The 13,642-nt window shown below is 37.5% G+C and overlaps 1 protein-coding gene across 10 annotated transcripts in view; it reads right to left on the bottom strand.

The window, feature by feature from the left end:
* Positions 1-13,642, bottom strand: part of SPATA5 (spermatogenesis associated 5) — a 350,490-nt gene that overhangs the window by 323,247 nt on the left and 13,601 nt on the right. For all 10 annotated transcript variants that reach the window (XM_044930400.2, XM_006078935.4, XM_025268023.3 and 7 more), the window contains 4 exons: positions 12,756-12,885; positions 12,432-12,488; positions 11,536-11,659; positions 8,790-9,045 (listed from right to left, as the gene is read on the bottom strand). In XM_044930400.2, coding sequence (XP_044786335.2) covers positions 8,790-9,045; positions 11,536-11,659; positions 12,432-12,488; positions 12,756-12,885 — 567 coding nt within the window. The remainder of the gene's footprint in view (positions 1-8,789; positions 9,046-11,535; positions 11,660-12,431; positions 12,489-12,755; positions 12,886-13,642) is intronic.

Genomic DNA, 13,642 nt, shown 5'->3' with positions numbered 1-13,642 from the left:
ACTCTCACAAACTCTGGAACAGACTGCAAATCTTCTGTCCTCTGGAAAACCATGCACAAACATATATACTACAAGGATTTTGACCTTTTGTATTAATAAACCACAAATAATAACCTTATGATTACCAAAGCAATCAGGAATATAGTTCACTTCAGTTTTATTAATTCTGAATCACTTCAATGTATGCAATGACTAGATACCCATGCACCACTTTTGTTAAAAAGGGCAGAGCTTCCCCAACTAAGAGGCCAGCTCAGAAAAAAGGAAAACCATCAGGCAGCCAACACACAAAAAACTCAAAGAACATATATGTCCACAAGGCATAAACAAGCAGATGTTCTAGGAAAAACACGTCTATATTCTTCTTTGTATTCTTCATTGTTAACCCTCAATTATTTCCTTAATTGTGGCTTTCTAGCTTTCAGAATTATTTTCATTTTACCTGTTACTTTAAATTAATTTGTATTGGAGTACAGCCGCTTTACAATGTTGTTTTAGTTTCTGCCGTAGAACAAAGTGAATCAGCTATATATATACATATATCCCCTCTTTTTTATTATTTCCTTCCCATTTAGATCACTGAAGAGAATTCAGTCGAGTTCCCTGTGATATACAGCAGGTTCTCATTAGTTATCTGCTTTATACATAGTAGTCTATATATGTCAATCTCAATTTTCTGATTTATTCCACCCCCTCTCCCCTCTTGGTATCCACACATTTGTTTCTCTACAACTTTGTCTCTTTTTCTGCTTTGCAGATAAGTTCATCTGTATTACTGTTCTAGACTCCACATGTAAGTGATATTACAGGATATTTGTCTTTCTCTTTCTGATTGACTTCATTCTATATGACAGGCTCTAGGTCCATCCATGTCTCCGCAGAAGGCACAGTTTCATTCCTTTTTATGGCTGAGTAATATTCCATTGTATATATGTACTGTATCTTTTTATCCATTGTATATATGTACTGTATCTTTTTATCCATTCTCTTTTGATGGACTTCTGGCTGTTTCCATGTCCTGGCTATCGTAAATAGTGCTGCAATGAACATTAGGATGCATGTATCTTTTGAATTATGGTTTTCTCTGGGTATATACCCAGGAATATAGATCAATGGAAGAGGATAGAAAGCCCAGAGATAAACAGACGCACCTACGGTCACCTAATCTGTGATAAAGAAGGCAAGAATACACAATGAAGAAAAAGACACCTCTACAAGTGGTGCTGGAAAAGCTGAACAGCTACATGTAAAAGAATGAAATTAGAACATTCTCAAACACCATACACAAAAATAAAGTCAAAACAGATTAAAACCTAAAATGTAAGGCCAGACACTACAAACTTCTTAGAGGAAAACAAGTAGAACACCCTGTGACATAAATAGCAGCAAGATCTTTTTTGACTCACCTCCTAGAGTAAAACAATAAATAAAAACAAAAATAAACAGAACCTAATTAAAAGCAAAGGAAACCATAAACAAGACAAAAACAACTCTCAAATGAGAGAAAATATTTGCAAATGAAGCAACTGACAAAAGATTAATCTCCAAAATATATGAATAGCTCATGCAGTTCAGTATCAAAAACCAAAAACCCAATCAAAAAATTGGTCAAAGACCGAAATAGACATTTCTCCAAAGACACAGAGACAGCTCAACACCACTAATTATTAGAGAAATGCACATCAAAACTACAATGAGGGATCACCTCACAGTGGTCAGAGTGGCCATCATAAAAAAATCTATGAATAGAATTATTTTGCACTTTAAAGTTTTATTCAAAACCATTATACACACTGCAAAACAAACCTGAACACTCATCTTCTAGAAGAAATGACAAAGTGGTTCAGGACAGTAGATCACTATCACAAAAAAACTCTAGGAAGAAACTCAACACTATCAGTCAAAGAGTCAAAATTATATAACCTAAACTTAATGCAGTTATTTAAATCAGTTACAGAGGAACTCCAAAAATCAGAGAGATGGGTGGGCCTTAACCAGTGGTTCTCAAAGTATAGCCCTTGGGATAGCAGCACTGGTATCAGCTGTAACCTGAGAGAAATGCAAATTCTTGTACCTGACCTGGACCTGTTAAACCAGTAGGATGCAGCCCAGGTTAGTGCCCTAATAAGCTCTTCAACTAATTCTCATATACAAGTTTAACACAGGAGAAACACTGGCCTAATAATACAAATTCTTGTTCACAAGCAAGTACAAGACTGGCTACTTCAAATCACTTGGGAAACATTACAAACACTGATTCCAGTTCCCCACTTCCTTTATTCAATCAAGTATGGAAAGGGAGCATGTATGTCAACCTAAGGCATGATAAGGTTTAAGCAACAATGACCTATGTCAGTGGCTCTCAAAGTGTGCTCCCCAGACCAACAGCATCAGCAGCAGTTGAAACACGTTAGGAATTCACAGGCACCAGCCCAGACCTACTGAAACTGAAATTCTGGGAAAACTGCACAGCCAGCCATCTTAGTAAACTGTAGTTTATTAAGTTCTCCAAGTGATTCTGATGCATGATAAAGTTTGAGAACTTCAACTCCAAGTGATCTGTCTGGAATTGAGAACATGTGAAATGAATGAATTCTGCAAAAGAGAATATATAAGAGGAAGAATTAACTTGTTTACTGATGAATACATCTCCTGGATCTGGATTTTCCATCCTCACGAATTTGGAGGTTAAGGTGTCTTACTTCCTACACATGCCAGTGGGAATTCTGAAGCTGTCCACTTAAACACAACCCAACTGGTGAACAATGAAAATGCCTCCTAAAAAGCACTGGTTTTAACCAAGATGTAGTTAAATCCACAGTCAGAACTATACCTGAGAAATCTTGTCAGTGGGAAACCCAAAATTGAATGTAACTATACAAAAAACAGCAGTAGTTATTTAAGGGGGCTTCCCTGGTGGCGCAATGGTAAAGAATCCATCTGCCAATTCTGGAGACACCAGAGACATGGGTTTGATTCTTGGGTCAGGAAGATCCCCTAGAGGAGGAAATGGCAACCCACTCCAGTATCCTTGCCTGGAAAATCCCATGGACAAAGGAGCCTGGAGAACTACAGTCCACAGGGCTACAAGAGTCAGACACGACTGAGCACACATTTAAGGCACCACAAGACACTTCCTTGTCTGTCTACTGCTACCTATGATGGTAGCAATAATCACCTGGAGTTGTTCCTTTAGCATAGAGCAGGGATTTTTGAAGGCACCAGAGGTCAAGAAGAGACGAAACTCACCAGGAGTTTAAAGACAAAACTGAACTCAATTCTGAGATTAATAAATTTTATTACTCTACCAAGAGGAGTAGGGGCTTCCCTCGTAGCTCGTCTGATAAAGAATCCACCTGCAATGCAGGAGACCCCAATTTGATCTTCCCAACTTAGAGAAGATCCCCTGGAGAAGGGGTAGGCTAGCCACTCCAGTAATTATGGGCTTCCCTGATGGCTCAGCTGGTAAAGAATCCACCTGCAATGTAGGAGACCTCAATTTGATTTCTGGGTTGGAAAGATCCCCTGGAGAAGGGATAGGTTACCCACACTCCAGTATCCATGGGCTTCCCTGGTGGCTCAGCTGGCAAAGACTCTGCCTGCAATGCGGGAGACCTAGATTTCATCCCTGGGTTGGGAAGATCCCCTGGAGAAGGGAACAGCTACCCACTCCAGTATTCTGGCCTGGAGAATTTCACAGACTGTACAGTCCATGGGGTCGCAAAGAGTCAGACATGACTGAGCGACTTCCACAAGAGGTGTAGAGCGGTAACTATGTCTCATTATGTCTCCTGGTTTTCACATACACTTCCCAAATACTTATTGGGCATCTATTTTGTACTAGAAATCATTAATATTGCCTCTAAATATTAAGATTTTACCATGATTCTTTTTGTAAAAAATCATGATTCTAACTTTGTAATTCTAAGCTCAATGTAATAACTGTGACCGCTTCTACCTGTCCAAGGACACTTACTATAGTAAAATAAGAGAGGGCCACCAGTTTAAACTTTTCTAGGCAGTCATTTAAAAAGACTAAGAGCCATTCAATTTTTACCCTAATAACTTCTCTAAATTTGCATTTACTTAGGAGGAAACATTAAATGTTCAATTCTTTTTACTTAGAACTAGGAGAATCAGATCAGATCAGTCGCTCAGTCGTGTCTGACTCTTTGCGACCCCATGAATCGCAGCATGCCAGGCCTCCCTGTCCAACATCAACTCCCAGAGTTCACTCAGACTCACGTCCATCGAGTCAGTGATACCATCCAGCCATCTCATCCTCTGCCGTCCCCTTCTCCTCCTGCCCCCAATCCCTCCCAGCATCAGAGTCTTTTCCAATGAGTCAACTCTTCGCATGAGGTGGCCAAAGTACTGGAGTTTCAGCTTTAGCATCATTCCTTCCAAAGAAATCCCAGGGCTGATCTCCTTCAGAATGGACAGGTTGGATCTCCTTGCAGTCCAAGGGACTTTCAAGAGTTTTCTCCAATACCACAGTTCAAAAGCATCAATTCTTCGGCGCTCAGCCTTCTTCACAGAAGAATACATAATCAAATTTACTATATGGCTAAGTTTTTTCTTCCTACGCTCAATGAACATATTAGGGATGCCCTTGATAAGTAAGATATGCCCATTCTATAGCATTTGGAGCATAATTCTACTATTTTTAATGCATACAGAGTTTGAGTTGTTTTATCTTTCCTTCTGAGTCATACTATTAACCAAATGTATAATTTACTCAAACCTTTAGTCAGAAACTCTAAAACTGTTTCAATGAAAAAAGGCAGTTGACTTCACAATCTGTATTAGTCTGCTTTGTAGCATTATTTCTAAGGACAGTGCAGGAGAAATTCCTGACTAACCAGTTAAATTCAGGCAAACAAGTATAAAAGAGATGACAATGAAGCATGGAAAGGCCAGGTATATGCAAGTAGCTCATGAGGTCAGGCCAGGTTTACTGTGTAACTTGGGTATTTCCATGTTATTACCCATTTATTACCCGAACTTATTTAAGTTCATTCTACCCTTCCTATCTTTCCTCCCTCCCTCTTTTTCCATTTCTTTCTTGTTCTCTCTTATATCTGGGGAATGTCATATTTACAAGGGTACTTAGATATCATCTACCATAACTCCATTAATTTACAAATGGAAAAAACTAAGGTTCAGATAAGGTAAAGAACTTGCCCAAGACCCCAAGTCTGATCCTAACGGTATTTTCTACTAAAAATCCATTTTCTACTATAACTCCCCACCCCACTGCCTCTTTAGGAATATCCCTTGCAAAAACTTCTAGGACACTGTTCTTAAGCTTTATTCTCTACACAAAATTAGAGAACAACACTATGTAATACAACACAGGCTAGTATTTAAGACAGTATACAGAAACCGCATTATCTTCCCTACTGGACACTTTAGCTCTGCGACTAAATCATTTTTAAAATTACATTCTCAAAATCTGATGCATTGCTAGATTAGGGGAAACAGAAGATAAGTTTAAATACCTGATGATTTGAAATCATTAAGTCATATTAACAGCAGTTAATATTTATTTACTGCTTGTATATGCCATGTACATACATCCTTTTTATGGTACATATCTTCAAATAGGCGTTCTCTCCCTACCCTACTTTCTAACCCTTTCACAACTTTTTCAATTAAATGTAACACAACAGTAGAAATTAAGTTTTCTTGCCATCTTCCTAAAGTTCTTGGGAGGGGGGTTCTATTTATATCTAGTATGTGACTAGAAAGTAGATGATCCTATTTACATCTGGTATGTGAGTTACAATATCACTTTTCCCTAGTTTTGAGTATGTATCTCACTGTATTGTTGTTGTTGTTTAGTCACTAAGTCATGTCTGACTCTGCAACCCCCTGGACTGCAACCCACCAGGCTCCTCTGTCCATGGCAAGAATAGTGGAGTGGGTTGCCATTTCCTTCTCCAGGGGACCTACTAGACCCAGGGATTCAACCCACATCTCTAGCATTGGCAGGAGGATTCTTTACCGCTGAGCCATCAGGGAAGCTCTATCTCACTGTATAGTTCTTTACAGATCTTTTTCCTTCATCAGATTGTATGTCTCTAGACAGCATGAATCCCAGAACCTTCTAGAATGCATGAAATCTATTAGAAAGTTGAAAAAGGATGCTGAAGAATGAATCCTTGCCTAGATAAGCAAGTACAAAGTAATGCTTAAAGGGTAATCCAGACTCTTCATTGTCACCTAATGGAATGAAGGAAGCAAAGTAAACCACTAATATTTCTGTTTCTTGATCAGCAGGGAATTCATTTTCATGATCAAACTCACCAATGTTATGAAGAACAAGAAACTAGGCAGAAAGGGACTCTGTCCAAGACCATAAAGTACCAGAAGAATGTTCATATTTACCTTGTCGTCTGCATAACCTATAGTCCTCCCTAGTTGTGTATCCTCTAAAATGGAAATTGTGAAAGTGACCAAATAGAATGAATTAAACTTATTTTTTCTACAAAGAATAATATATCCAAATTATCTCTTCCAAATATCTTTTCTATTCTTCCTTCTCAAAACTGTTTCCCTGCACACCTACGTCAGATTATAAAGATCAAATGACTAATAAGAGTCCAGAACCTAGTAAATTTGATTAACTATGAATCAAAGCTTTGCAAATAAAAGTTACCATATTTCTGTACCAAAACTGTAAAAAAAAAAACAAACAAAACTAAATTCCCAATTCAAGAATTCAATTTCTTTCATGACCTACAAGGGTTAAACTTTATTTAAACCACCTTATGAAGATACTGGATAGGTCACACACTGGAACAGAATGCCACAAATGAAAAAAGATTCCTCCAAAATATAAAAGGACTTAGAAACATATGTCCATACTAGAGGAAAAAATAAATTTAAGGAACCTAAAATTACTGGCAAACTAGAAATGCTATGAGGTATACGCCCAGTCTTAGAAGAAAGATATCTTTTCTAGGAAAGATGCCTTTTCTAGAAATAAATACTCTCAGAACAACAACAACAAAAGATTATTCGACATTTTCAATAAAGTCTTACCTGCCTGATCTTTGCGACCCCATGGACTGTAGCCTATAAGGTTCCTCCATCCATAGGATTTTCCAGGCAAGAGTGCTGGAGTGGATTGCCATTTCCTTCTCCGAGGGATCTTCCTGACCCAGGAATCGAACCCAGGTCTCCCGCACTGCAGGCAGACGCTTTACCGTCTGAGCCACCAGGGAAGCCCATCAAATACTTTAATAGGCTATAAAAACTGCTCTGATCTGATTACATTTTCCATGGCTAAAATTACCCTGAAAAAAAAGGTCTTAAGAGCTTCCAAAGCAACTACAGTTATGCCGTGGTTAAAGTCAGAGTCAACTGATTAATAAGAGCCTTTATACATGTTCAAACTGAAACATCACTGTTACATTATTTTGAGGCATAGAATTCTTAGGTTTCACTAAGTACTTTTTTAGCACTTCAACAAATACAAAGCTGCCCTGTAAGAAAAATTTTCATTCTCCAGCAAGCACTTCGCCCTATTTTCTAATAGAACAATATCAATAACACTTTCACCATCAATATTGCCATTAATGCATCGAGTTATGTGTGTGTGTGTGTGTCTGTGTGTATCTATGTACTTAGGAAGAAAGATATGTAACAGTGGTTATTTTTAGGAAGAAGGATTAAGAGTGTTTTGTTTTGTTTTGTTTACAGTTTTCTGAATTACCTGAATTTTTTAAAACATGTATATTTTTATGATTAGAAAAAAATTACAGAGAAATGCAAATCAAAACCACTATGAGGTACCATTTCACACCAGTCAGAATGGCTGCGATCCAAAAGTCTACAAGTAATAAATGCTGGAGAGGGTGTGGAGAAAACAGAACCCTCTTACACTGTTGGTGGGAATGCAAACTAGTACAGCCACTATGGAGAACAGTGTGGAGATTCCTTAAAGAACTGGAAATAGAACTGCCTTATGATCCAGCAATCCCACTGCTGGGCATACACACTGAGGAAACCAGAAGGGAAAGAGACACGTGTACCCCAATGTTCATCGCAGCACTGTTTATAATAGCCAGGACATGGAAGCAACCTAGATGTCCATCAGCAGATGAATGGATAAGAAAGCTGTGGTACATAAACACAATGGAGTATTACTCAGCCATTAAAAAGAATACATTTGAATCAGTTCTAATGAGGTGGATGAAACTGGAGCCTATTATACAGAGTGAAGTAAGCCAGAAAGAAAAACACCAATACAGTATACTAACGCATATATATGGAATTTAGAAAGATGGTAACGATAACCCTGTGTACGAGACAGCAAAAGAGACACTGATGTATAGAACAGTCTTATGGACTCCGTGAGAGAGGGAGAGGGTGGGAAGATTTGGGAGAATGGCATTGAAACATGTAAAATATCATGTATGAAACGAGTTGCCAGTCCAGGTTCGATGCACGATACTAGATGCTTGGGACTGGTGCACTGGGACGACCCAGAGGGATGGAATGGGGAGGGAGGAGGGAGGAGGGTTCAGGATGGGGAACACATGTATACCTGTGGCGGATTCATTTTGGTATTTGGCAAAACTAATACAATTATGTAAAGTTTAAAAATAAAATAAAATTAAAAAAAAAATAAAATAAAACAAAACATAAAAAAAAAAGAAAAAAAAAAAGAAAAATATTAGCTGCCTCCAATAGGAAAGTAATTAGATATAAATAATCAGCTTGTAAATAAACCAGAGTTATTAAATCCATCAGTACAGACTCACTATAGCAATCACTCTCACCTGCTTCATTACACAAGGCTTTCAAGTCTGCTCCAACATATCCATGAACACTATTTGCCAGCTGTAGCAGTTCAGCTTCTGTGAGTAAATGGGGTACCCTTCGAAGCAGTTTCTGGAGGATATCCAGCCTGTCTTGAGCATTTGGAACTCCAATCTCAATCTCTTTATCAAACCGTCCGGGTCTTCGGAGAGCAGCATCCAAAGCATGAGGGCGATTTGTGGCCCCAAGGACCAACACTTGTCCTTCGCTTCCTTCCTAACAAAATAAAATAAAAATATATTACATATTCTTCTGAAATTAAAAAAAAATGCACTTGTTATATAGACAAGGATAGATCTAACTGTTCATGCTGCTAAGTCACATCCCTTTTTTCTCAAATTTCATCATTCATCTTACATTTCCCAAAGCTCAGTCTAAATACCCCTTCACTTAGAAAGTTTCCAATACTTAACTCTCCAACTATTGTTAAGTGACGTCTCTCCCACTTCTGGCATCTTAACTACACAATTCTCAGGACTAACAATGTATATAACATTTATACCCTATACCATATAGTTTTAACTGTTTTAAGTTGTTCTTTTCCCCCACCTGAAATTAAGATTATGACTCCCAGTCATTAAAATTATGATCTACATGTGCTTCAAACAGAACAAGGCTCTATTACACAGCTGCCTAAGAAATCTTCATACATATGGACTGTTTCTTGTTTTGATAAATCTTCAAATTCCTGAAACACACACAATATAACCAACACCCAAGTATCAGATACCCTTGAATACATATGGATTTTTACCCTGAGGATAAAACTTGGAACAATATGATCACAATAAGCCATCTGTAGAAATTATCCAACATTCTATTCAGATGACCTGACCTAAGTGCAATCTCACAGAGACAAGTTTAACTGAAATGTAATTTGAAGTAAGAAAACTTAAAGCTAATCAATTAAACTGAATGTGCCAACAGAAAATGCATGGACTACAATGAATCTATGAATTATGACTTTAGAAGACAAAAATACAGGCCCTTAAACATTTCCAGGCCAAAACATTAGTGTCACATGCTTGCTCCCAGTCCTGCCCAAAGGCAAGAACATCAGTTCACAGCAGGCCTATCCCAGTGGCAGATAAAGAGATAGCAATGACATAGTAATTAAGATCCTCCAACACAGAGCCTTCTATCAGATTTCTACTCACCAAAAAACTACTAATTATAACATAGCTCGCCACGTGTATTTTTAAGGATGAAAAGAGAGTTGTTTATAAACAAAGCATTTGGTCAGCTTAACAACTGTATTTCTTATAAATGGACAAACTGGTGTCCCACTTTATGTATCGGTCTCTTGAGAGTATTGTTATTATGGACCTATCCTCAGAGCTCCACTAATAAACTCTCCAATAAACTAACACTGACTCCTCCAGCTCTGTAGTGTGTGCGTGCTGTGTGCTCAGTTGTGTCTGACTCTTTGTGACCTCATGGACTGCAGCCTGCCAGGCTCCTCTGTCCACAGGATTTTTCTTCTGTGTCTCTTGCATTGCAGGCAGATTCATTACCTACTGAGCCACTGGGGAAGCCTCCCAAGCTCTGTAAGCTGAGGTCCAAACCTGGGACGTTATAATCACACCCAGGTACTTCCCTAAGACTGAGAACCAGGTGGTCATCCAGACTGTCAGAAGCAACAACCCTTCTCTTAGGTTATTCTTGAAACTGTAGCACAGGTAAGCAAATAACAGAAATAATAACCAAAAGTTTGTTCTTTTCATATATTCAGTTTCTATCAATAGGCAGTAAAACCAAAAGGCTCCAACTCTCTCGTTTTTTAATGTGCAAAAGAAGGACATGGGACTCCATGATTTCTAAAATTTCTTTAGGCTCTAACATATTAAGATTCTAAAAACTGAGTTCTTTACAATCTTGTGTAAGAAGTGTATTCTTCTGATAAATGCCTGCCAGGAGTCTGAATTTTTTCTTCATTCCTCTTCCCTATTAGTTCTACTGATCTTCCTTTCATAATCAGCACATAGTTCTTATTAATATAAGATTGTATGCACTATATACAAAGAATTTGGTAACATGAGTAAACTTTTTTTTTAAATGTTATACCTTTCCCATGATTCTTACTTTGTCCTTTCACTTGCAAAACTTAAAGCTCTCCCACCAAACTAATTTTTGCAAGAGTTATATGAGATTTACTCATGAAATTTCTTAGTAAATTCCCCTTAAGTTTAACTGCTAAATTTTCCTTACTGATTTTTACTTCAGGTTTTTAGGTTAATGCCATTTATTAAAAAAAATAAATTTATCAATGTAAATAATTTTATATGCTAGAAAAACACTGCCAGGTTATACTGTCCTTGCTGTTACTAAGAAATTACTGGAGAAAATTATTTTATGGGTCTTGGTCCTCTAATTCTTGGAGCTAATATTTTTTCCTTTACCCTGCTGCTGCTGCTGCTGCTGCTGCCGTGTCACTTCAGTTGTGTCCGACTCTGTGCAGCCCACCAGGCTCCCCCGTCCCTGGGATTCTCCAGGCAAGAACACTGGAGTGGGTTGCCATTTCCTCCTCCAGTGCATGAAAGTGGAAAGTGAAAGTGAAGTCGCTCAGTCGTGTCCGACTCTTAGCAACCCCATGGACTGCAGCCCTAGAGTTCCCAAAAAACTCAGACATACTTGATAGTTTTTGCTCCTACATATTATTAAGAAAATATGCCCTACTGAAGAAATCAATACTGGTGCTATACTTACTGAACCAATACCATCCATCAGTGTTAAGAGTGAAGCTACAACTCTTTTTTCCACTTCATTCTGAGCTCCTTCTCTTTTAGGGCAAAGTGCATCCAGTTCATCAATAAAAATAATCGATGGGTGCCTAAAAGTAAACAAGCAAAATGAATTCTCTAGTACACATTTAGCTTTCAAATTTGATATGTTGCATTTCAATTAAAACATTGACATTGTTTTTTTGATTGAAACACAATGCATCAAATTTAGAATTAGTATCAAAGACAAAAGCAACAGAATATGAAGCTGAAAAATCTTAGATTAATTCTCACCTCAATTATTAAGTCACCAATATCACATGCTAGTAGATCTGCCCTCAATAAAGAGCAGAATACTGAGAGCTTGTATAGCTCATGAGATGAGAGTGAATGCTCAGATAGAGCTTGCCCACTAAGGCCCCCTAAATTGCTATCCCTTGATCAATTCAGAAACTGAGGCCAGTGAAGCTATTCCTTGTGGTTTAAAGTTCGAGGGATAGAAAGTAAGAAATGCTCTTTATTATTTGTCCTTTATTTGTTTAAATTTTCTTTAGATAGTTTATATATATTCTTTATATAACTATAGTCACCATGCTATAGATTACATTTCTATGATTTATAACTGAAAGTTTGTACCTTTTGGTATTATATTATGTAATTTAGTAACTTATTTATCTAAAACAATATTTCTAAAGATTGTTTCTAAAATAAAATTAGATAGAACTGGATTAGAACCTCATTAAATTTACAATCTACTTCCAGTGCTAACTATATTTTTGTTCTATTCTTTCATGTTTCATTTAAAGTGCTACCATCTCTACTTTCATTAATATAGCCTTGACTATATCCAAAAAATTCCAAATATCCAAAAATAAAGAATACCGCAGAGTGGCTTCAGCAAATATCTGACGTAATCTTGCTTCTGTCTCCCCGTAGAATCTGTAAGAAATAAATTACGTTTAAGGGCCAACTCTTATCATTTTTAAAGCTCTGCCTATAAAAGTTCATCTGACTTCAAATATTTTCAGAATACTTAAAACGACTTTAAAAAGTTATTTTCTAAACTTAAATTTTATACACATTAAAAGCAAATTTAACATTTCAGTATGTGAAACATCCAGACAGAATATTATCTAGCCATTTTTTAAAAACTACATTTAAGAAGTATATCTAATAATATTGTTTACTCTTAAACTATGCACCTACTTGCTTATAATTTCAGGGCCATTAATTACAGAAACATAGGCACCAACTTCATTAGCAACAGCCCTGGCAATCATTGTCTTTCCAGTACCCGGAGGGCCATAGAGTAACACTCCTCTAGGGGGAGGAATTCCTAGAAGAAGTAGTAGAGAACACTGGATTCAGCATTAGTAGGTTTATGGTAAGCATTGTCACAGGACTTCAAACATGAGTTATAAAATAAATTTATGTGCATCAAAACTAAAGAGTCAGAACTTCCCCCCACCCAACCCCCGACATGCCAACTAGCCTAAACACTCATCTCCGACTTTTTCTCTCTGTGTAGACCCAACCAGGCCAGGCTGGTTAGTAAAAAACTGGTTGGATACCCACACGATTGTCATGCCCCAATCCACACAGCATTGTCCAATGACCAGAAAACAAAACCCAAACAAGGACATCCAAAAGAAGCCACCAATCCCAGTTTTCATCCAACTAGTCATGTCAGAGAATATAAGCATTACCAGCAAAATGTCAATTCAAGGGTTCACTTGATACATATAAAGATTCATGAAAAAGGAAAAAGCAAAAAAGTGGAGTAAGACATGGTATGCACCACATATATGCAGAGGATCTGGGCAGTAATCTTTCAGAAGCCCTGAGTTTTCTAAAAGTCAAGTCACTCCCTGCACTTGTTTCAATACAAAGAGATCTGCATTCAGCTACATTGCCTAACAAAGAAACCCAAACTATTTAATGTTTGGTTTATTTTTTTAGTCATTACAGTTAATCTAGCATCTTATTCCAGATCCAATACAAACAACTGTGGAAGTATGCAGTTAAAACAGACAAGACTATGACTGACTCACATTATACCCTAAAGCAGCAGTCCCCAATCTTTTTTGGAACCA

Source organism: Bubalus bubalis, chromosome 17 (assembly GCF_019923935.1).
Source record: "Bubalus bubalis isolate 160015118507 breed Murrah chromosome 17, NDDB_SH_1, whole genome shotgun sequence".
Taxonomy (NCBI): Eukaryota; Metazoa; Chordata; class Mammalia; order Artiodactyla; family Bovidae; genus Bubalus; species Bubalus bubalis.
Note: the sequence above shows the minus strand (reverse complement) of the source record. Positions and strands in the feature narration are given on the sequence as shown.